Source organism: Falco punctatus (assembly GCF_963210335.1).
Source record: "Falco punctatus genome assembly, chromosome: 8".
Classification (NCBI taxonomy): domain Eukaryota; kingdom Metazoa; phylum Chordata; class Aves; order Falconiformes; family Falconidae; genus Falco; species Falco punctatus.
Window position 1 is genome coordinate 17,259,768 of NC_137588.1, and position 23,901 is coordinate 17,283,668.

The 23,901-nt window shown below is 36.7% G+C and overlaps 1 protein-coding gene across 4 annotated transcripts in view; it reads left to right on the forward strand.

Annotated features, from left to right (window-relative positions):
* Positions 1-23,901, forward strand: part of ZNF385B (zinc finger protein 385B) — a 169,185-nt gene that overhangs the window by 38,750 nt on the left and 106,534 nt on the right. Inside the window, exons 1-2 of one of the 4 annotated variants that reach the window (XM_080400393.1) lie at positions 2,071-3,626; positions 6,824-6,906. The exons of 2 other annotated variants lie outside the window; for them this stretch is intronic. Coding sequence is in view for 1 of the 2 variants with exons in the window: in XM_080400389.1 (XP_080256515.1) it covers positions 3,602-3,626 (25 nt within the window). In the remaining variant the exon portion in view is untranslated. Of the gene's footprint in view, positions 1-2,070; positions 3,627-6,823; positions 6,907-23,901 lie in introns of those variants that run through there. One more of the 4 variants, XM_080400389.1, reaches the window with a different exon arrangement.

The following is a 23,901-nucleotide window of genomic DNA, read 5'->3' on the forward strand; positions in this document are numbered from 1 at the left end:
TATAACTCATTTTCTAAGCATTTGACTTTTTTCTTTTCTCTCAAAAGGTAAAATGGACTATTGGTAGACATTGAGAAATTATGCGGAAAATATTCCATATAGCCTTAATTCCGCATGCCCACCTTTGGTCTGGTACATACGAGGAGGACACTTTTTTTTTTTATGAAACTGTAAAGCAATTACCTTGCCAGGTGACTAGGTCAATGCAGGACTAAACAATGGTTGGTTACAACAGAATGGAACTGCAGTGCATTACTGTGATTTCAGTGGAGTTTTTCCTTCATTTTGAATTGTCAAAAGAATCTGATTCTGAATGAAGGTCTTTGTATGTAGGTTTGTATCCTTAGCTGGGCCAAGACTAGCTTGCTGATGGGTAGCTTAGTTGCCATCTAAGACTGCTTTGGCAACTTAATAGAGAAGGGAATTTTTGATTACTTGAAGCCTTTTAATTTAGGTCCTCAAATTCCTTATCAATGTTTATCTTTTCATTTTTCTAAAAAAAAAAGAACAGGGATAATCTGATTTTTATTACAGAAGATCTTTATGAATTAATCTACCAAATGCTCAGAGGAATGTTAAGGAGCAACCAAAAAGTATCTTGTAAGAGTTTGTGAGCTGAATTCTACTAAACTCTTGCATGTATAGCTATGGAACCGGTGTGTAAGAGAAGAGGAGGACAGTAGAAAGCACTGTGAACTTACGCTTCCTTGTGTTATGCCAAAATCTTTTTTAGACCTGTAGAAGGTCAATGCTTGTTTTGCCTTCCACATCTGCTGCCTACAGCTCAACCTGTTGGAAAGCAGTCTGAAGAAAGCTGCTGCTGTGGGGGCACAAACTGGAGTGATGCCTTGGGACTTCCTCTCTCTGCCCCCATGTGAAAGGGAAGTTGCTCCCTGCTTTGCTATCCTACTCTGCGTAAAGTCTGTTTATCTGTTTGGAAAAGATTAGATTCTTCTACTAAAAAGCAAAACTATTACATTTCACCAATATAATAATTTAAAAAAGTTATGTTCCTGTAATGCAACTTAGGTTAGTGAGCTGTTGAGAAACTGCTAGTATTTCACTTATCTCGGTACAGGGTTGTTTTGAGTTCTTGTTCAGTGGTCTTTTGAACAAGATTCGTTTGATTAGATGGTTCCATGTTCTTTGCATCATTTGAGTATCTCCACAACTTTCTTAAGAAACATTTAATATTACATAAGTTAACATTTTCTTACAGTATGAAATGTATTCATGATAGGTGATTGCTATTTTTCATTCACAGCAGTCATGATTAGTTGCTCTGACATTAAGGGGATTTATTATATTGTTTTTGTAGACTTGATGCTGCTCACAAAATGTTAATGATGACTGTTAATATCAAGGGACAGAGCAGACATGGTTTCGTGTTTGCTAATAACTACAAACGGTATCCATAATACTTTGTCTTCTGTTTGAGTAGCTGCACTGTGAAAGTACTGGTAAGATTCATAAATATAGTAAGTAGATGATATGTGCACTCACAGGTAGTCATCAAGAAAAAAAAAGTGGAAATTGTTGTTTCATTGAGATTGGTTGTTTTTAAGTAATTGGTAAGTTGCATTAGAGCAAAGAATTGAACAGTTCCCTAATGGCAAAAAGAAAACACAAGCTTTTTTGAAGTTGGTAAAGGTTATCAGACCAGTTATTCATCTGTAGCTTCCACTTCATCCTCTTGGAGGTGGGGAGCGCATGAACATTTGTTAGGAAACAGAGTATGTGACTAATAAGGAAAAATGTGGTTTATGTGGGGTGGTGCTTTGGGTGGAGTGGAGGAGGGTTTCAAAGGAAAACAGGCTACCACAGCTGGCACTCTTTGCCACTAGTTTGCATATTCCCATATCAAAATGCTCTACAAAATTCTTTCCTGCAGAGTTTAACCTCTCTTCAGGGGCAGTTATGCTGTGGTAAAGAACCAGCATGTAAGACATAAGATAATTAGGTGTTCTAGGGTCTAGGACTAAAAATACAGCTGCTCACCAGCCATGATTTCAAGCTGAGAGAGAATGGCTGCAGGAGTGGTGATGACACAGTGTCTGCTCAGGCTGGGAGGGGTGTGTGTGTGTCTCTCTTGTCGTTTAAACAGCCCAGGCAACAGCATAGAGAGCTACTGAAATCAGTGAGTTCATGTTGCTGCAAGGATTTCTTCACCATCTCTTTGAAGGATGTAATCCACAGTTTACAGGTATAGACAGCTGAGATGAAAAGTTATCTATACATGCAGATTCATCATTTTTATCCAGTGTACATTTCCAACAGTGATTTCTGTATTAAAATGACTGAAAAAATAAAACAGTAAAGTCAGATATGTTTGTTATTTTTGTCTTGTAAATCAGGTACTCTTTCTGTATGGTAAGTATCCTCATCTGGGGTCAGATCCTAAATGTCTTTCATAGTTGACCTCTGACACAGTAGTATATTTGGATAACTATACAGGTATTAAAATAAAAACTCCTGTGTCTTTCTATTTCTTTGCCAACTTAACTAGCCATGATTACATCTGATTCTTACTATACTGTGTATCTCTGTGGGTGTGAGTATGCAGAGCAACACATGTCCTCTTATCTTTTTTGGGAAAGAAAATGTATGAACTACCTGAAAAGACAAAAAGATTTACATAGTAGGAAGTCTGTGTGGAAGTAGGAAGAGCATGAATTTAATAAGCCATGGAGATTTTTCCTAGTAAGTAATTAAAAATTATTCTTGTTTTTGAAAGAAAAGGCATAGGTCACGTAATGTCATGCTTTTATTTGGGGGGTGTGTGTGTTGTACAAATACTTAATCTGCTGGATGGCACAGGTCTTTGCTGGGTCAGTATTCTAAAATTTTTCATCCAAATATGTATGCTTCTCTTTAATAAATACCCTATTTGTTTATAACAGACCTTGTAATGTGGTTAAAAAGTACTTATTTGTTCATTTGCATAATTGTAAATTAATCTTTTAGAAAAGCTGTAAGGAATCATTAATTTTTATTGCTGGATTTTTTCCCCAATAATGAAGCTTACCACAATACAGGCTACTGATTCTCCTCTGTTTCGTGTTCATTGTAGAAAAGACAGAGCTATTTTTAACATTTACACAGTCTAAATAGATGATTCTTCATTCTGTGTGGTTTGGGGCTGAATCTGTAGAGCCTTTCATAATCATACCCTTTTTCTTTTTTTTTTTTTAATGGTTTGTTTGAATTTGATCACTGTAGCTGATTCCATGCATTGATAATGAAGGCTTGGGTTGCCTGTTTCTCAGCATAAATTCACCTCAGACTTCTACTTTGACAGTGCTCTGTTTCGGTACGCATGAAGATACAGAACTGAAATTGCTTTGCTTTCTTTACAAATGACTCAGAGTGTGCTTGTCCTTCCCTAAAATGTTGCCAGCGTGTGAAGGATTTTCAATGAGCAATGCAATAAGCTGGCATCTGGGAAGGTTTGAGACAGCACTGGTATAACAGCGTACTGTCACACAGATGATCAGGGCTGAAGCCAAGTCTCTGTAGCACCGTAGATCATATTGGTCACATACTGGAAGTTTTGTTTATGTAACTTGGTTGCTGTTTAAGCTGCTTCAGTAGTGTTGCCATAATGTGGAGTGGGCTTCCCAGTAGAGGTGAGCATGATTTTTTTTTTATTATTAAACTTCACTGAATTGCTTTGTGATATGATATTAAGAGTGGATGCTTATATTTTTGGCATTATTTCTGTGTGCATGTCAGTTGTGTTTTAGTTACTCAGTGCAAAGGGTAAGAAAAATGGCAAGGCATACAATGCATATATTTCTTCTCTTATTTCAGTATTAAAAGTAACTCTAAATATGTGGCAAGCTCCTTTTCCTTGCTTGCTGTTTGCAGAGGGCATCTTTCCAGTAGGTGACTTCCTATGCATTTTAAATGTTTTTGGAACATGTCAGTGATGCTGTATTACTGTTACAGAAAGAAGCTAATTAGCAGTGTGACTAAATACCTCTTACCAGAGCTTGCTTTCTGGCTTGTTAAATCTCAAATTATAGTTATAATGATATGTAAACACAAAAGCTGTCGAATTCTCCAGATAAACTAAGAAAGTAAAGAATGAAATAAATTGTATACTGGATTTAACAACTTGCGTATGTCTGTCATTGTTAATATTAAAAGTTATGATCTGTCATGCCCAGGGTAGCTTCCAGTAATTCATTTGCACTGACAACTTGCTTTGAGATGGGTATAAAATTACTGGCGCTTCTCCCTAACCAGTTAAATTTGAGATTCAGTGCAGTAAGTTTTATTTAAGGGAACAGATAGTGTGCTAAAGGTAGCCTGTGAAGTTCTAGTAGTAAATCTTTAAGCTTGAAAGAAGGATTATCGTAAACTAAACAGACTTTGTACCAATGTGTTAAAAAAAGAGAGTTTTTTACCGAGAATTTCACCTATAGCAGAATACAAAAAATTAGTTTAACTGAGTTACTTATTAAGTATTGCTGTTCTGCTAATACGTTTAGTTTGTGGTAAGACCTGCTATGATTTTTTGCTGATAGCAATTTTCTCAATAAAAAAAGGAAAAACGCTGAAAAACATTTATTAAAATGGATTTCTTGCTTGCTATAGAAATGTCTATGCTTACTATGTAAAGCCTGATGTGGTGTTGGGTTTTTTTTTTTCCTTACGAGGAACTAGGACAGCTCATGCGTTTTCCTGCTAAATATATTTATGAGGCAGCTGTTTTATAGCTTTCAGCTCTAAAGTTATAGATAAGTGTGTATTTGTTTGACAGAAGATTCGAGAATTTCCATTTACTGCCAGTACATGTAAAGCTTGGCTAAGCAGACTGCATCAGGAGCACACACCATTTGTATTAGCCAATCTGTCTTTGCAAGTCCCAGGGCCACTATCTTGCTAGAAGCCACTGTGTGCTTTTGAAAGCATGAAATTAGTTTTATACTGAGCACATGGTTTCTCATTTAGCAGTTCTTTTTATGGTAATGGTCAATTTATGGTTCAGTGCCAGAATTTTGGTGTTCTGTCAAAGCTGATAGCTTCTGCTAAGGTGTTCTTTGGAGATAAAAACAAACAAACCCCAAAACAACACCTCTCACCCAAAAAAACCCTCAACACAAATCCATCTCGTGGTGGGGATCCTAGGGAGACCCTAATGAAGGAAAAGTCTCCACAGTTAGCTAAATTACTCACAGTTCTGATAGCATTTTTGAGTTATTTTGTTGCAGTCTTTCAGATAACATTTGTAAGCATACATTTGTAGTTCATGACATAAAATTATTAAATTGATTGTCACCTTCTTAAACTTCATACAGAGTTTTGTAATTACTTTGCAATAAGCTTTCTTTCATGACATGGAAAATTACTGTCCCTCAATGCTGATTTGCTCTGTGTGCTTATTTAATGATCAAGGACAAAATACACTTGAAAAATGTATATGAAGCACCCTAAACATTCAGGAGAGATGCTTTTTAGAAAGCGATTTTAGAACAGGTTACAAACTTTGCTCTTTCTTTGGAAATCTATAGAAGTCAAAAAATGTCATTAGTAAATACCTTTGTAAAACCTCCTTTAATATATGTAATTCATAAATTGATGAGCCAATTTTTTACCCATCTTTCATTCTTGGAAGAGGACATTCTAACTGCCAGATTGCTAACTGTTCCCTCACTAGCAGCTGTCCTTAGTGAAAGATTACAGTGGTTAACATTGTGCATTGTTAGGCTTCGCTTGAGTTACTTTGTCCAGTTTATGGTAATTTCTCTTGTTTACTAGGTAATTTTAAATTGTATTGCTTTTAATAGAGGTCTCCATAATTCTGACTTGATCCTGCAGTAAGCATTTTTTTGTGATACAATATTTGCTTCTTTGCTCTGTTCTGTCTGCAAGGGGCAAAATTTGAAATTGCTTTTTGTGTGGAAGATGTGGTGGGCTTTAGAAGTGGTCGTGTTTCTTCTCTCAAGTGCTGAGGAGAGATCCTGATCAGTTGCTGATAAGTCTTCCTGTGAAAGAAGCAGCTGGAGGCCATAGCTTCCAAAGGCTTACTTAAGAAATAAACTTAAGATGGTGTACTGATTTTTTTTATTATTTCATCATCATGGAGGTGGAAGAGAAGTAGAAGCTATGGAGAATACTGCCCTATGACAAAGATACTTGGAAGGCGCAGCATCACTTCAATAAAGGTCCTTTCTCAAAGCCGTGTTGGTTGGATCATCCTGTAGTCAAGAAATACATACAGACTGACAGCTTGGGTTTTTTTACAGCTTTTAAAAAAAATTGCTGTCTTTTTAGGATTTTTGAATAAACTTACTTGCTATTCTTCAGCATGTGTTTAAAGGCTACCAGGCAGAAAATAGTTGTGAACATTCTGAAAACAATGTGTGACATGTCACTACTATGACATAAAACTTGTTTTATTTCTTTAAGTGCTTGAGCTAGAATGCCTTTCCTTGTCCTTTTATTCTTTTTGGGATTCTTTTATCTGTGCTTTTTTATCACTATGAATACAAGCTTGTCACATTTCAAGCTGGCTAGTTCTTTGTTCCAACACATTGTTGTTTGTAAGGTGCTTTCAGCTTCAAAAATCTTGCATCCTCTTCCAAGTGTCTTTATTGCTGCATATTTCCCCTACTGCCATTTCACACTGGTAGGTAAAGTGAGAAGGAAGAGCTGGTGTGCTCGTTACACTGGACAAAACTACTTGGCTTCCTAGTAGGGAGCTTTACTGTTTCAAGAGCCATTACTATATCAGATTGCCAGTTATCACATGGCACCATAATTTTAATTTCTTCTCCTTTAGAAGACATCAGTGTTAACATATGGTGATCTTTTGCAGCTTGAGAATGTTGAGGGGATAGCGGTTTCACCACTGCAAGGTTACTTACAAGGAGATTCTGGAGGAGAAGAGGATACTGTAAGGTAAAGGGAATAAAGACTGAGGAAGTGGTATGGGACTGTAAGCAATTCCATGTTGATCACTTGACTTTGGGACTCAAGTCTAGCCAAGCTCTTCATGGAAATCTTGAATTTGCCTTTTTCAGGGAAGGTCACTGGTGATTCCTGCCAGAGGAGCAGAGTAAACTCAGAACTGTAGATCACTGTGGCAAGCCCTGTTGAAGACCTACTGCTGAAGCTGGAGTTTATATATGTTTTTCCCTGTCTATAGGCTAAAAAGCCAGAGATGTTCTGGAGTTCTCACCCAGAACGTTCAGCCAAGAAACTGTGTCTTTTTTCATATGGTTTCTGTTCTGTTGGATTCTGAGCAGTGCTCATAACATCTCTTTGAAGGGAAAATGAACTGAGTAACTTCCCTCTTTCACAGATGCGTTTTGTTCCTGTAAGAATATTTTATTTTTTTTTTTAAGTGAGGAAAGCAGGGTACTTTTTGATCTGTACAGGTGTAAGGATGGTGCTATTGTATTGACACCAGCAGCTAGGGCAGATAAGGCTAAATTCCTTAGCCTTTGGTAGGTCCAAGACCTACCCTGAAAAAGTTTTTTTGTCTGTGGCTGAGCAGTGCAGATCTCTGGAGGAGATGAGGAAGTATTGTATTTCCCTCACTGTAGTACTTCTCAGAATATTACAGCTTCTTTAAGGACTGAGATTTTCAAATTCATGTAGTGTGTTATAGGAGCTACCTGAGGGAAGGGATATGACTGTGAAAGCTCAGTGGGCAAAACTTTTCCTGGTAGGCAACTTGTGAAAGTGTCAGATTTTTGACTGGGCAAGAATTTGTGGTATGATTCATTTGGTGATACCACTTGTTGGTATATGCATATATGCGTTTGCTCTGGATGGTGTTTGAGATCTGTCCTTAGATTACTTGTGTTCAGGTGATTAAAGGATGTTTCCAGGTCTAGGGACTGCTGAGGTTATTGTGGTGTGTTCTTTTCTGGATTTGTTGTCTCTTTTTTTTTTTTTTGTTAACTGCTCACTTGAGTGATGTTTATTCTTATACTGAGCTAGAAGAAGAGACAGAGAGAGCAGGTCTCTAGTGTGCTTGTTTCCCTTTTGCTCTCTTCAAGTGTTCTGTAATGACATAATTAGAAGTCAGAACATACTGCCTGGAAGTTTGTGGCTTCCATCCAGGGGTCTCCATTTTCTTTATTTAGGATACTTCATAGTAGGTGGAACAGAGAGAGGAAGAGGTGGGAAGAAGTCTATGAAAGACGTTCTTAAAATTGTGTGTCTTTCTGCTCAAACTGGATTCAAAATTTACACATGCTCTCTCTTCTCTCTCAGCCTAGGGTGTTCGCAATGATGACATCCTAAAATGTTTTGTTTCATAATAGGTAGAATGGAATAATAGTTCTGGGACTGAGCATTTAAATGTGGACAGAAAAGGAGGCTTTTTTTTTTAATCAGCAGAATGCACTTAAATGAAACATGGAGGAAATAAAGAGGTGTGGAAGATTTCTAGGCTTTGGAGTGGCACATCTGGATAAAGAGTCATAGAAATCACTTCATCAAGAAAAAGCAGACTAGTTGGCAACAACTGGAGATTATTGTTAGGAATTGAAATTAGTGTATTGTGGCCAGCTTTGTTAGTGGTACCATTGAAGCCTGATATGTAAAAATCCTGATATGTAAAAAATTTTGGATAGTAAAAATCCATCCTCTATTAAATAATCATTGTAGCAACCTTTTAAGGAAACATAAATAACACTTGGTAACTGTGTACCCAAGTTACTTCTGAAAACAAGATTCAAACTTTTCAGTCACTTTGGCTGGTGAGCAGGGCACAGATTTCAGAAAAACCAAAGCTGGAACACCAGGAGCTTATTTTCTGGGGATTAAATAATCATGAAAACATCCTTAGTTGTTTTTGTAGACACGATTATAAAGAATGCTTATATGGAAGCGGTGTTATACCAGATTTTTTAAAATAAATCTTGACAGAGACAAGGAAGAATCTGGCAGAGAAAAATAAAAATGTTGTTGTTCCTTCATTTTGTTTGTTATTTGGAAACACTTGTTCATTTCAATAATTTATTCTCTCTAAGAAGTATTACTCCTTAGAGGGAAAAATATTTTTTTTCTTTTTTTCTTTTGTCTGTCCTCAAAACTAACAAGTTGGATGACTTTGTTTTAGAGATTACTTCAGATTACCTTTGCTGGAAAAAAAAATATATTTGAGTTGACATTGTTACCTTAACTGTATACTAGACTTCTACTCTGGGACTTGTGGTTACTGCATGGTAGCTATGCTGCTGGAATCTTTCTGTAGATAATATTTCTCAACTGGACAATCAATTAAGCTTAAAATCCAAATCAATAAAGTAATAATTTACCTGCAGCTAATGAATGAAGTCTGTAATCTGCTTATGCTTTGTAAGAAAATATCCATGATAATCTGGGTGACAAAGGTATTTACTTAAATAATTTATACATTCCCAAAATTCAGAAGATTTTTGTCGTATATAGTGTTTGGTACTTAAAATGTCTTGTATTGTTACCAACAATTATTCAGTTGAGGCAGAAACAGCCTGGTTTTGATAAGTGTATCAGGATACCCACTAGCAAAGAAGTCTTAAAAATGAGAAAAATATACCTTATGGAAAGATTACTTTGAAATATGTATCCAAACTATGTCAGCTGAAAGGGTTTTTTTTTGTAATTAATAATTTCATAGGTGATCTACAATGTACAGCTACATCATTGTAATTTTATATTTATAAACGGATTTGTAAACATTTGTCAGATAGTTGGAAGAGCTTTTAGCCAAAACTATCATGTTGTTCACAACATTAATTCATTGATCCAGCCCAAGTTTACTGGAATCTTCTGAGAGATGTGATACAACAGAACGAGCTGTTGCAGGAATGGATAAAAACTGCTGGGGATTTCCATGGTCTGAAAGTGCTTTGCAACCTAAATACATAGCTACTTCTGCTGTCTGTCATACACATGCTCACTTGTTGGAAAGATGTTAATAGGATTGGTGGTGAAGAGGGAGAGATTTGGGTTAGAGCTTAAGTATGATGTACTGATCAACTCCAGAAGTAAATCAAAATAAGAAGGAAGGAATTTGTGAGAGCAGGAGGTGCTGCTTGCATCCTGATGTTTGAAATGAAGCAGCAATGTGGCTGGAGTCAGGGTGTCCCAGAATTTTGAAGGGTCAGCTACCCTCATGAGTGCTATATCTGAGACTTCAGTGATGAGTAATCATGCACCTATGCTTAAATATTTGTGTGAGTGTTCACAGGTTGTGGGTATGGTTCATGAATAGGAGTTTGAATTGCAGCAGAGTTGCAGCTTCTGGCAGTTGAAAATTCAGTCTTAGAAAAGGTTACATTAAACCAGGATGAAAAGTAATACATGATATTTTGGGGGATAGGCCTAAAGAAATACTACTTGAGGAGATGCACGCTGGATTTTGATTATTTGTTGTTGTTCTGTTTTTCACTTTCTGGCTGCTAGTCTGATGAGTTCCCTTATTTTCCTCCTGCAGAAAGTGAAGCTAATGCTAGGTGTGCAGTGGTGCAGTACTCTGCCCTAGAAGGTGGGGGGTGATGAAGCATCCCAGGTTTTGCACCCATCAGTTCTGCTTGTGAACTGGAAGTGAAGTTGATCACAGCTGAAGAGGCAGAGGTCTAGTCAGTGTGAATCCTGTGGTGTATTTTGGGGCTTTGCTTTGGTTTTTAATTACAAATATTTTTTAAAATCCAGGAAACCTTCTGGTGGAGTAAATTTGTTTTGAGGAAGTGCACACTTCTTCAGAAGAATAATTCCAAAGAAATACAGAAACATTATAATTTTTTAAAGGATTTTGTATTGCTTAGTATTTTTAGAGCAAGAGTCTAGTATATGAATAAATAGTGTACTTCACCTTTTTAGAAACACAATTAAATATACCAGTGTTTTGTATCATCAGAAGTCAATTTTATGCGTAATAGGCATGTTATTAAATAAAACAAAATTCAAAAGGTTAAAAATAGCTTTAGAAATAATACTTACATGAGATGATTTAATTTTCATCAGTGTTTCAAGTAAACTTCCAGCCACTTTTACTGAAGCCTTTTTTGAAGAGAAGCTTTGTTGAGTTCTTTCATTATTGACGTAGGTCTCTGTGAGTGGTGGTCTTGTATATGAAATAAGTATATTTGAAGGGCTGTTAATTTACTGAATACCAAGCACTGAAATCTATCTATTTGAAATTGAAGTTAAAGATTTCAGTTGCATTTAATGTCAAGACTCCAATGGCAAAAGGAATCAGCAGGTTTTAGTGGATAATGATCCTGTCAATTACACATTATTGCATCGGATATCTACCCTGGCAAAGACAGGCCAAGTTTGCAGTCATAATGTGCTTATTTTTTATTGAAATTCTTGGGAGGTGATGGAATGACAGACATATACTTTCTGTCTTCGACTATATGCAGTTATTTTTCCATCTTTTTATAGTTCTGCTTCAGAAATATTTGTTATGATTATCCAGACGTGAAGTCAATGGATGAATTGGGCAAATAAAGCTATCTATACTTTTAAAGTATTTCTACTTTGTACTGCTTTCCTCATTTGAGAACCTGGGATTGCTCTGATAGATAGCGAGCACACCTTGGCTGCTTCAAGTCTCCCCTTTGCAAGGTTGATGCAATGCATCAAAGTTACTTTAACTGCTTTAAATAGCTAAGATAAGAATCCTAATCACAGAAATTGTCATGCATTAATTGAATAACCGTGGAGTGGGGAGCAGGAATGTGTTCTTTCTGCTGGCTGCCGATTAGCAGGCTGTTAGACTGCTTGGAGTCCCATCCATCCTGTACAAGGGGTTATCATTCTCTGAACTGACAGCTGTGCACTACGCAGAAGGGAGCTGATCCAGCCCCTATGAAAGAGGATGTGCCTCATTTGTTCCAACAGTGATCCCTCTGTAGCAAAAGCACACTGCTGGAAAAATATTAGGAGTTTAGAAAGACTGGATGAGGTTCCCATGTACAAGATAGGGAGCATGCATGAAGTCTGGCTGACTTTTCTGCCTTGAGTGGTCAAAAACATGTAGCTAGAAATTATATATCCTAAAATGAGTCAAAACAGCAGCTTTTAGTAGGTAGTTGAGTGGTGATAATCTGTAGGAAACTGATTTGCTACTGTAAATATGCTACCTATTCTGAAATTGAAATAATTGAAATCCTTTTACTAACTGTATTATTTTCTAGGGCATCTATTGCACGAACGTGGTGTTTATTGCCTACCTTTAATAGAGTTCTGGGGTCAGTAAAAACTGTACTGCAAACTCCAGGTTTCAGGTGGTAATGTAGTTGTTAGAGCAGCAACCAGTACAGTGCAGACATGCAGCAGAGGACACTTTGAGGAACCACAATCTAGTAGAAACAGTTTTGGTTTTGTTTTCCTCCTTTGATCTTGTTGCTGAATATTAGTGGAACATGACTATATTGTTGTGGTATGGAGCATTTGGCTGCCAGAGTGAAGTGAAGTCTGAAGGGACATCTATCAATTAACTGAAAATAATGAGAAAATTCTTCTTGGTACAGTATCAAAGCTAACTTGTTACCAAGAAATTTGGAAGTCAACACATTTGTAAGCCATGTATGGTCTAGTCTGACTCTTCTGGTATAAACAAAATCAGATTCATTGCATCCACTGGGGCTCACAGACTCTGAGGACCAAACGAATCACCAAGCCTGATCTCCTGTACAATACCAGACAAAAGAATCTCAAGCATTAATTCCTTCAGTAGAAGAAATTGCTTTCACTAACATGGCAGTGCTTGCTGTTAAGTCCAATAAATCTGCAATTGAACTAGAACACATTATTTAGAGTCACATCCAAGTTCAATTGAAGGACTTGAGGATGTGATGAATTTACTTGTTACACTGTTCAATTGTTTAAATAAACCTTTACCTTTGCAGTTAAGAACTGCATCTTACTACCAATGTGGATTTTCTAATTGTGAGCCAGGAGGTGCCTTTTCTTCCCCACTATTAAAGAACCCCTGTTATTACGTAACATTCTCCTTTTAAAATGGCATGGAGGCTTGATTTAAAGTCCAGCACTGTTTGTACTGAGTGTGCAATTACAAACACAGCTCGTGTAACATCTGAAAGGAGTATGTATTACTTTTTTTCTTTTAATAACATGGTTCACATCAGTGGTCTCAGTGACTCTCCGATGAATCATAACAACAACTTTGCCTCCACAATAATGGACTGTTGGGTCCTGGTTTTTAAAGTCTGCGCAATATACTCGTAACAGTAACAAATGCTCTTTCAGCCAGAATGGAGTTCATAAAGCTCTCTTTCTTAGCATCAAGTTAGGAGCATGATACCAACACTTCTCAGAATTTTTCTGGACTTTTGCTGTCTTTTCCTCTCCTTCAGTTAATTTTCAGCTGGCAGGATCAAGCTTTTCTCAGTGCACACTTGTGAAAGGACAGTAGTTTTCCAGGTCAAATCCCTTGCTTATGGTATAGACTGCTTGTTTTGCTCTTCTGTAGAGATTGGCCTCTGTATGTTCGTATGTTAAATACTGAAAGGCAGCTGTGGAGCAGCTCTATGTCCCCTTCTTGATAACATCCAGGCAGGATGTGCAGTGACCTTTGTCATCCAATTTTACCAATGGTTTCTCTTTCCCCTTTTTTTTTCTTTTTTCCCAAATATGTGAAGCTTAATATCAGTGGGGGGGTTGGGGTAGTGTAGTTTGAGTTCCTTTATATGACGTGTGCTTATCATTTCACCTCATTTTCTTGGTATTAATTTCAAAAACATTTATCCAAAGCATACCTTCAGTGAAGATGCAGAGAACAGGGAATAGAGAATCTTCCTTCCTTATTTCCTAACCAGCTTGTAAAGACATTGCATATACAATGTACCTGACACGTGTTTTCCTATGGTCTTACCTGAAGTTTTGGAACTAAAAGTATCTGTAATCTAACCATGTAAATAATGTTGTTGACTGTCTTTTTTGGTACACTGGTACTAATACTAAACAGGCATGCCCATTAGCCGTTGTCTTTTTTTGCCACTTCATTGGAATTGTTTAGAGACATTATACAGTGTTATATTCAGACTATTATCCTATTAACTCCTTTGAACTCCTTTGGAGCATGTTCCCTGCACCCACATCCACCTATACACAAAGACTTTTCTGTAGTTTGTGGAAGCACAGTGTAAGCATACAGATTTATTTGGATGACTAATTTCTTCCTGTTTTACTTAAGGTAAAATGCTTGCAGTTTAATTGCACAAAACTATCTTGACAAGATGATGTTGTTAGCAGGCTTGCTCTTAAGCCTGTGACTGTAATACATAATACTAATCTTTCTAATACCTTGTGAGCTAGTGTTCAGGATTTCTGATTCCAAAGTGTGCTGCCAGAAGATGGCTGCTTTTTCCTGATACCAACTTTCTCCCACAGAAGTGGGAGTGAAAAAGCTCCGTGAATTTAAGTATTGCTCGGAATTTATTTCTGCAGTTTCTGTATTGCTTGCAAACTTGACCTTTACCTAAGCTTTTCTCACTTCTGCGTCAGGGTGACCTCAGATTCATATGTGTACCTGTGTTCAGGATTTTGAAATTGCTGTCTGTTAATAGATCCAAAAATATGTTAAAATTTTGTATTTTAAGAACTGAAAATCACAGCATGGTTTGAATTAAAAAGGAAGTTATTTTGTAGCAATATCTAAAGCGGAAACACTAAAACAGAAGTAGAGTTCTGCTCTTGGGCACATCATTGAATGTCTGGGAAGGTTGGTCACTCCCTCTACTTTTCCTCCTACTGAAATTAAGTACTTACCCCAGGTTGATTACTTTTTATTCCTGAAGCATTGTCCTACATTCTTGTGATCTAAATTGAAATTTTATGTAATCACATGGTAGTATTTTCTCTCCTTCTCTTAAATTTTTCTTTTAGTGTCAGAGTTTATAATTGAATTTTCTCTACAGTGAAGTAAAAATATGGTGTGCTTTCCTGTGACTTACGTTACTTTAGCTGCAGAATTAACTAAGTTCAAAAGTTGTAAAGTTCTTTGGAGTTTTTTGGTTTTTTTAATAAACGTTCAGGCTTTCTTTTTTTTTTTAATGACAACCCTAATGTTGCCTGTTCTACTTCATGTTTCAGCTCTGAGAGTATCTGGTTATTTTGAAATATAGTTTTGGAAGTTGCTAGTAACTGCTGAACAAAAAGGCTTATTTTTTGGTAAATAAAACATATAATGTGAGAAGTTGGAAGGAAAATATTTGCATCTAAGGTAGTGAGCTTGGCTTAGTTCCTCTAAAATGACAACACATAGAAGTGTTTTTCCTCTTTGTCATCCATCAGCCACATGTACATATGAGGCTTCTGATCTTTGGCTTAAACTGCCGTTAAGTTTTCATTATAGATGTGCCACCTACTGAAGCAAAAGGCCCATCAGCAAATATTTATTAATGTTATCTTCTCCCAGACACATTTGCATAGTAATTTCTTGCTAGATTCCTGTGCTTCTGGTTGTCAAATCTACACTGCTTCTTGTCAGCCTCACCATAGGGTATGAAAATGGTAATAAGAATTGGAGAGGATGTGGAGCACGGAGGCTTAATAAAATGTCTTTAAAAAAAAAAAGAAAAAATAATTGATATAATGAATTATAATGAAAAATACCTGCCTTCCAATGAATGACCGATAAGGAAACCTTACATACATGGGTACTCTGTGTGTGTGTGGGGGGGTATGTAATTGTTCAATATAGCCTTGTAGCAAAAAGAAACTTTAAACAAGATTTTTAGATTACTATGTATGTTTTTTTGTTCTTCAAATGAATCTTCAGCCTTGTCTTGGCATAGAACTGGTCATGATCATCTTTAGTAATGAGAGGCATTTTGCTCAGAGCTTGTTGTCTTTTATGTTATAGTAATTAACTGGATGTTTATTTGTATTGCAAGCATGTCTCAAGATCCACAGTTTTATTATGCTACATTTGTACAGAATTATGGGAAAGACTTATCCCCAAAATTTTAAAATCTGCCTTGAAACATAATGCATGAAGAAAATAGAGCAAATAGGAAGAAAAGAATAATTTAGAAACAGTTGTTTGGCTGAAGTCAAGTGATTTTCTTGATGTTTCTCATGAAAGTGAATGTTTGTTTTGGCAACACTTCATTATATCATAGTAGAAAAATGGGTGTATGTATGAACAAGAACAAGCAAACAGCTTCCTGAAGAATAATCTGGTTTGCTGCCCATTAAATATGTGTCTTCCTGTAGAGCAGCCCTTTGGCTTGGGCAGGGTTCCTTTTCTTTCTTTTTTTTTTTTTTTTTATTTTTTAATGGGCTAAACACAATATAGCTGATATGTCAATGAGACATACAAGTTGCTAGTTTCTTTCCACGCCTTGCAAGTAAAATTCACTTTTGAAAAGGAAGAATGAATCAGTGAACCACTCTCAGAAAACGAGTTCTAACAGGCAGTCAAGAATGAGATGGGAAGAGGTCAGAATCTCCGAACTCCCTGTCTCAGGTTGTGATGTATGTTGCACATGCCCAGGATTTCAGCAACCCGGTTCCAGGTCCTTAATGTTAAATGCAGAGTGTCCACATTTTATGCTTACTAAATCTTAAACCTCTGTTATATTTCAGTACAAATATAAATATGCAGTTGCATAAATTTGGAGTTTTTTAACATGGATTTGTAGGCTGCTCACCATAATCAGTGTCTTTGTACAGTGCCTGTTCATTCTTTTCATCTGTCAAACGCTGTTAAACTATTTTTTGATCTGGGGATGTTGGGATGGTGTTAAACATTTGGTCCGTGTATCATAGATAAATAGAATGTAAGTATCTAAGAGAGACTGTGAAGGAAGTTGGAATGACCACTGATAGGGCTACACGGTACATCTGGGATGGCACAGTAATTGGAAGGATCTAGTAGCAGGATGTTTTCCTTCAAGTTTGGCACCTATTTCTCCATCCTTAAGGGGGAAGTTGAATTTCTTAGTCATAGGTATTTATTGCATTAATTCTCTTTTCAGTTGTTTATTTGATAATTGAATGGCCAATTTCATATTGCTAGGTGCAGGAAATTTAGCTTTGTTAAGGTGTTTTCTGATGTGTGCAACTGAACCATTTCCAAAACATTCATTTATTAAAATATATTTTCTTGGCTTTATGCATTTCAAATTTGTGACCACAAGCTTGCACATTAAATTTTCCAGTGCTACGTGAAGAAAAGACATGTTGAAAGGCCCAGTGAATTAATGGCATTAATTGATTTGGAGGTCCTTAAATGAAAGGTTTTACAGAAATACACTGATTCTGTTTTTTATTTTCCCATTACAGAACTGTCTGTCTTTGTCTTAAGCCACTTCCTTGGAGAGACTAAGCTTTAGGGTTTTTTCCTTCTCATGACTCACCTGGTTTTATGTTGAGTAGTCCTGCTTATGGAAAATGTAAATTACTTGTATTCCTTTAGTAGGCAACTGAGTGCAGTCTTCTACAGTTTTGTGAAACAGGCCAGGGTATATGTCTGGCTTCACTCCAGGTAGTGAGCTCTTGAAGTGAACTGCGGCAGTGCTTCAGGAAACATGCTGCTTCAGGAACAGGGCTTACGTTTCCATTGGCTGGAAAAGTAGGAACATCAGCTGGAGTCATTAATATCATTGTCTTTAGGAGTGCCTGTAGCTGATCTGCCCACTTTCCCAGAATGGAACGCTAAAGCCAGTAAATAAGGCAATAAAATATTTCACAGGTAATAAATCTCATACACCAAAAGAAAACAAGATCTAAGCAGTTCTAAGAACAACATGGTTCTTTCAAATGTTGGGAGATTGAGGTCGTATAGAAAGGGCATGGATAAAGGAAAATTCTATTTTTATAGGAGGCGGTAAAGCTTCTATCACAGGAAACTTCTGAAATGCTTTTAAACATTTCAATAATGAAGAAACCAGAAAAGGGAAGTAAGTCCTAAGCAATGGCTGAAAGTACGTGAATGTAACTCAAGGAAATACCTGAGTGTAAGAACATATCCCAAGGAGATATTTGAAATAAGCTGAGTACACTATTACAGAACTGAAAAATAAAAAAAATTAAGTTCTACATGCAGTTTTATGGGCATGTGGAACTGATTCAAGGCCTATTTCTTCATAGCTGGACTTTCAAGGATAAAGAAATGACCTAATCTATTATTAAAACTGTTGTTCAAAGCATGATTTGATTTTTCAGAATGATTTAGTTATTAGTCTTTTTATCTAAAGGGTTAAATCACCAGTGTTTCCATTTATAGTCTTTTATAGTGTTATATAGGCTCGTATGTAGTATATGCACATGTAGAATTAAAAAATAACTAAAGATAATTCCAGAATAGAAAACTGAGGCAGGCGGAGAAGTGCTATACTGATCATCTAAGCAATGATAGATGATTTCATTGAATTGCAATTAATTTAGTTGTGTGCATTCATAACGAGAACGCATAAATTATTTGGTTCCCATTTCAATTTATTTCCTATTATTCCTAAGCAGAGGAAATGTGGTTGCGAATATGTGGAACTTGGGACTACAGAATCTGGCAAGAAAGGAAAAGACATGCTAGATGAAGTCACTGAGTGATAGGCAATACCTGGATGTCTTTCATAAACTATTAAGGCATCTTAATTACATCTGTTTAAAAATCTGGCAAACTTTCTGTAACATTAACCTAAACTACTAAAAACAAATCTTTCTGGAGGAATACCTGGCAGTGTTTTTAAAGTCAAAAGTCTGGGTCCTTGACTACCTCAAATAATGATGCTTTTCTAAGATAACCTCAAAATAAGGCGTTTTTCTCCCAATAGTATGTTGTAACCGTAAATAAAACTACAAATTTATTTTGCTGCCAATCAAGAAGAATTGTTTGATGGTTACTTTTCCATTGTAGATGTATAAGCTAAGCAAGTGTGCATAAAAGTATATTTTCTGTTCATGGTGTTATATGCTCCTTATCACTGTCATACCAAATGCCCTTAGAATTAGAGACATTTTGAGCATTTTTTGTGTGCAGTTCCTCCTTCCTATGTACAGGAGGAAACTGCAAGGAAGGTTTTATGAAGTAAATGTGTAAAGGATATGATATATTTTAGCGTGTGTTGAGTGTGGGGGCTTTAGGTATAACAAATTTGAGTGTGTCTGTCTGTGTTCTGGTTGAGGTGTTTTTTGTTTTTGCAGGCTAGTAACCTTTATGGCCCCCATCAACCACTGAAGTCACTTCCACTTTTGTCAATTGAGAATGATGACTTGGCTGTGGTCATCAGCATCTTGGAGGAGGTTCAGACTTATATGTGCCATTAGGAAAACTCATTCCAGATAGTACTCCTTGTGAACAAAGATGGCTTCAGCTGAGGGAGTGGATATTGCCGAGCTTTTTTGTGGTGCCTTCATACTCTGAAGGATTAAGATGTTGCTTAGCTGCATTTATAAAGGCAGTGACTGTCTCCCTTGTTCAGATTGTTAAATAAAGGCTTTTCTGCAACTCTTCAAGTGCACAAGATTGCAGAGCTTCTCTCCTTATGTGAAATGATCTGTGTCCAGATAACTCTGTGTTTTCCATGTTGCCAAATAAAAGCTGTATCTCTGTCCACTGCTGTAAATCAAACCTTTTATTATTTTTTTGAATAGGTATTTGAACAGTCTGCATAGTTCACAAAACCAATATGGCTTGTTTTTTTTCTTTTCTCTTTTCCAAATGTGGCAGTTAAGCACCATATTGCTGAAAATAGAAGCTAGGTAGGCTGACTTGCATCCGTGGCAGGTGCTGCTGCCTATTCCTCAAATGCTTTTTCTGGCATGTCATTAAGCTTAGCCCACCAGTGGCTGTTTAAGGATGTGCACACGATTAGCATGCTGTGGCAGCACTGCTGGTATTTAGTCCGTTTATAGTAAGTGCTGCCATTCTGAGTTTATTAAAGATGAGCTGCTCTTTTTGCATAGCTTGTTTGTATTTTGAACGTGTCCTCTATAGTGGCCTCCAGCTATTCACTGTCCCTCAATTATTTTCTCAACTTAGCAACGGATCAAAGGAGAATTACCACTTGCAAAATTAGATCTGTGATAAAATGTTCCAACGTAGCTGCGATCAAGTTGCCACTTCATGAAACCCAAGCTGAATCACTCCACGTGTCTCATACAAAAGTATTATGCATGGCTAAGCTTTTACACAAGGACAAACGTTAGATTATGCTGACTGCCATCATTAATTAGTTTCTAAATTCTTTGTCTCTAGGGTGGAGTTGCAATGAGTCCCACATCTAGAATTCTGTATTTCAGCCTCTGAGATTTCAGAGAGGTTTGTAAAATTGTCTGTTGCCAAGCTGTTTTCTACTGAGCACACATCTGGGAAGGTTTCTGTGGCTCACTTGTTTTATCCAGTAGGAGCCTTGAAACATTTCCACTCCAGAAATGTGTTCCTGATTTCCCCGTTCAAGGTGGTAGTGTACAAAGAATTGAGTTGAAGAGCATGAAACTTCTGCCTTTAGCCAGGTTGGACTGTCTTCAAACACATGTGGAAAACATTAAGCTATCTTAGTGTATGTATATTAAACTGGCAGTAACCTGTATAATGCAAAATTACATATTATGGTTGAATTAGGTCCTGATTTTTGAGGCAATAGCTATATTAATTTGTTATAGAATACAGTAACTACTAGTATGACCATCTTATCAGTGATAAAGGTGATACCACAGGGCACATTGGCTTAGAATCTCTGTTTAAAATCCCTGTATTTCTTGCATAATAGTATAAGCCTCTATTAACTTGTTAACTTGCAATGCACTTAATTATTTTTTTTTTCTAAAAAATGTACTTCATTGAAAACCTTTTGAAGATTGCTGTCAGCAATATGGATATTAAAATTAGCAAGGCCAGGAAAACCAAAGGTGAACTTGTATGATAGTTCATCCTATGTGTAACAGCTTAATGGTTAAACAAAACGGCATGCATTTGGTTTCAGCAAGGACTTAATCTGGCAAGGTATTGAGTTTGCAATCCAACAGAGTACTTCAGAACTTAATTTTTAACTTGTCTTGAAGATTTGTGATGAAAAATGGCTTTCTCTTCAGTGACTCAAAGGCAGTAAACCCAGTGCAATGTCTGTACTGTGGAGCTTCACCACTGGTGCCAGGTAGCACTGGGAATGTACATCAGAGCGAGGTCAAACACTGAAGCAAGTTATGTGAGCAAAATGTGGTACTCCAACTTTTATCGACATATTCTCACTAAGATGTGGAAAACTTGGTGTGTGCAATGTGTCATACTTGTAGACTGCTTGAAATTGGTGTAACTTTGTTCAGGTTATAGCACCCACATCAGTCAGCTAATTCTCTTGATTTGTGAGCATTTTTATGTGTTTATTGCCTTGATAGGCTATATAGGTGTTTTTTAAGTAAGCGTTTGACATGCGGTATTATTGAAACATGCTGCCATCAATAACTATGAAGATGAGTTGATATGGTCAAGCTCTACACAGGTGATGGAAAATGAATGATTTCTAACATGTTTCTAGATTCTGTCTGTTTTCATTTGCCAAAACTGCTTAAATAAATGAAGGCTAAAGTAGTCCATTGCATTTATTCAGTATCATAGAAGATTTTGGATTTTTAATACTTAGTAAACCTTGACTTATATTAGTGTGTCTAAATGTATTGGCAGCACTACTCAAATTCAGTCTAAAACTTCTCTCCTCTTTAGTTAGTTACAAGTTTTGAGATTAGGTGATAAAATCTAGAAGTTTTACCACCTAATTGGCTTACAAATCTAAAGGTTTATTTATCCTAGCTGTATCTGGTCTTATTGCATTGAAAAATTAAAAAAAAAAATTCAAAAAAAGAACAGAACTTCAGTGCTGAAGTTTGCATTGCATGTTTAAATAACGTGTTATATCTACTCTGAATTGATGTGAATTAAGCATGTATCGTTGCTGCGTGCTTTTTTCATAGTCATGCCTATGCAAAGATACACCAAAATCTGCATAATGTGAGAAATTGTATTTGCACACATCCTAGAATATTTCCTAATAATCCTCTTTTCTCAATATAATTCACATTTTTTAAAAGTATACATTTCTTAGAGTAACAGCTCTTTTTCCCCCCCTCTGCCTTTGAATCCTTACAATACCAGCTGCACTTTTTGGGGGGGGATTTGATGTAGTTGATGAACATTTGCAGGCTTTATGATTGTGGTAATGAAATTTAATTCATTACTCCCATAAGATTTATGTAGTCAGTTAATATACAGCTGATTGGAATTACATAGCATTTAGAAAACTTCTTTGCTGTTATTCCTAAAAAAATTTATACTGCATTAATCTAGATTAACTGAAGGGGAGCTGAAAGGTTATGTATAGTACTAATTTACTTAATTATCTGTGTTTGAGGTACAAGTAGTAATAGGATATTTCCATTGATTTACCATATTTATAACTCTTAAGACTAAGAGTTCCAGAAATCATAGGTTTGTCATTTTTCCCAGCCAGCATGTGTAATGCATGCCCATCTTTCTTAATCAGAACAAAGAGCTGAATTAATTCCATAATTATTTATAAAATAAACTTTGAAAACACAATATTTTTATGCTATTTCATTGCTGTTCAAATAGTGGGGGATAGTTCCCCTTGCAGTTGTTGCTGTTGAAAATCAGTTTCTTCCTGGATAAACATGAATGTTGCTTTTATCACATTATGTGCATTCCTGTATAACTAAAATGTGAATTTATTCATATGCATTAAGCTAGTTTTCATTTGAATTTCCAAAGTATATTAGTATACTGTGTAGCATGTTTTCTGAATTCTTTTACAAGCACTTAAGTAAATTTGATTAAGCAGGCACTCCATTATGACAGGTTATGTGCTATTGAAAGGATGGGAGAAATCTTGAAAGTAAAGACATTTAAAGAGACATTTGCACATCTGACTGTATCTGTTAAGTTTCCCACATTTTTTTCCCCGCATTCTTACTTTTGGTGTCTTATGTTCATAGTAGTAGTAACCTCAGTATCCTGGTAAAAATATTGTGTGTCCATTTTGCGTTTTGGCAGTCAGGGTGGCTTCCCAGTGGTAGAGCGCACAAGACCATACTGGTTTTACAGGGTGCTTTAAAACCAGGCTCAGGGAGTGTGGGATCACAGACAGTGGGAAGGAACATGGTTACAGGCCAAAATAAAGATTATGTAGAAAATATGTAATATTTCTGCAGCCCAGATATGTAGTGCTGTTGCTTTTTCACAAACTGTACAGTATAAATAGGTTAAATACTAATCCCCTCAGAAACCTAGCTACCAGGGGGTGATATTCCTTAAAATAGTCCATTAAAAGGTGTATGGTGGCAAACAAGGTGACCATTAGACAGAAGTTTCCGGTGTCGGGGTGGCATAAGGAGTGATCTGCTTGTGAGAAACGAATGAGTTGATGCTTGTGTTAGTGATGGAAAGATTGGTGATGGCGATAGACTGCTTTGCAAAGGGCCTTCAGCATGTAAACATAAGCTATGCTAGTGCTTATCATCGTCTGATGAGAGCTGTCCCACCACTAGCTCATGCACGCCAGTTTTGGTGACACCTGGCATCCAAGCCCCTCCTTCAGTCTGTGCTGTAGGTTTGTTCAGGACAGGTTACCATTGCCTGCATTTCAAGAGAATCCACTTTGTGCGCTTCTGGTTAATGAATTAACATCAAACTTAATGTAGACTTTCATTCTGGCTGAATGTCCAGATGCTGTCTTCCATTATTTGAGCTTTATTTTCCCATTCTCTTCAGCAAGCTGTGCATTGCCCAGGCTTGACTGGGATGTTGTGTATACTGAACAAGGCCGTACAGCAGTGCAGTCCCACCAGATGCAAGAAATGGTGCTATAGTCAAAACCAGAACACTGACACCTTGCAAAGCAAACCATAAGTTAAACTGCAACCAGGGTAAATATTTGATTAAAAAGGAACCAGTGTGGAGATGTATGTGCT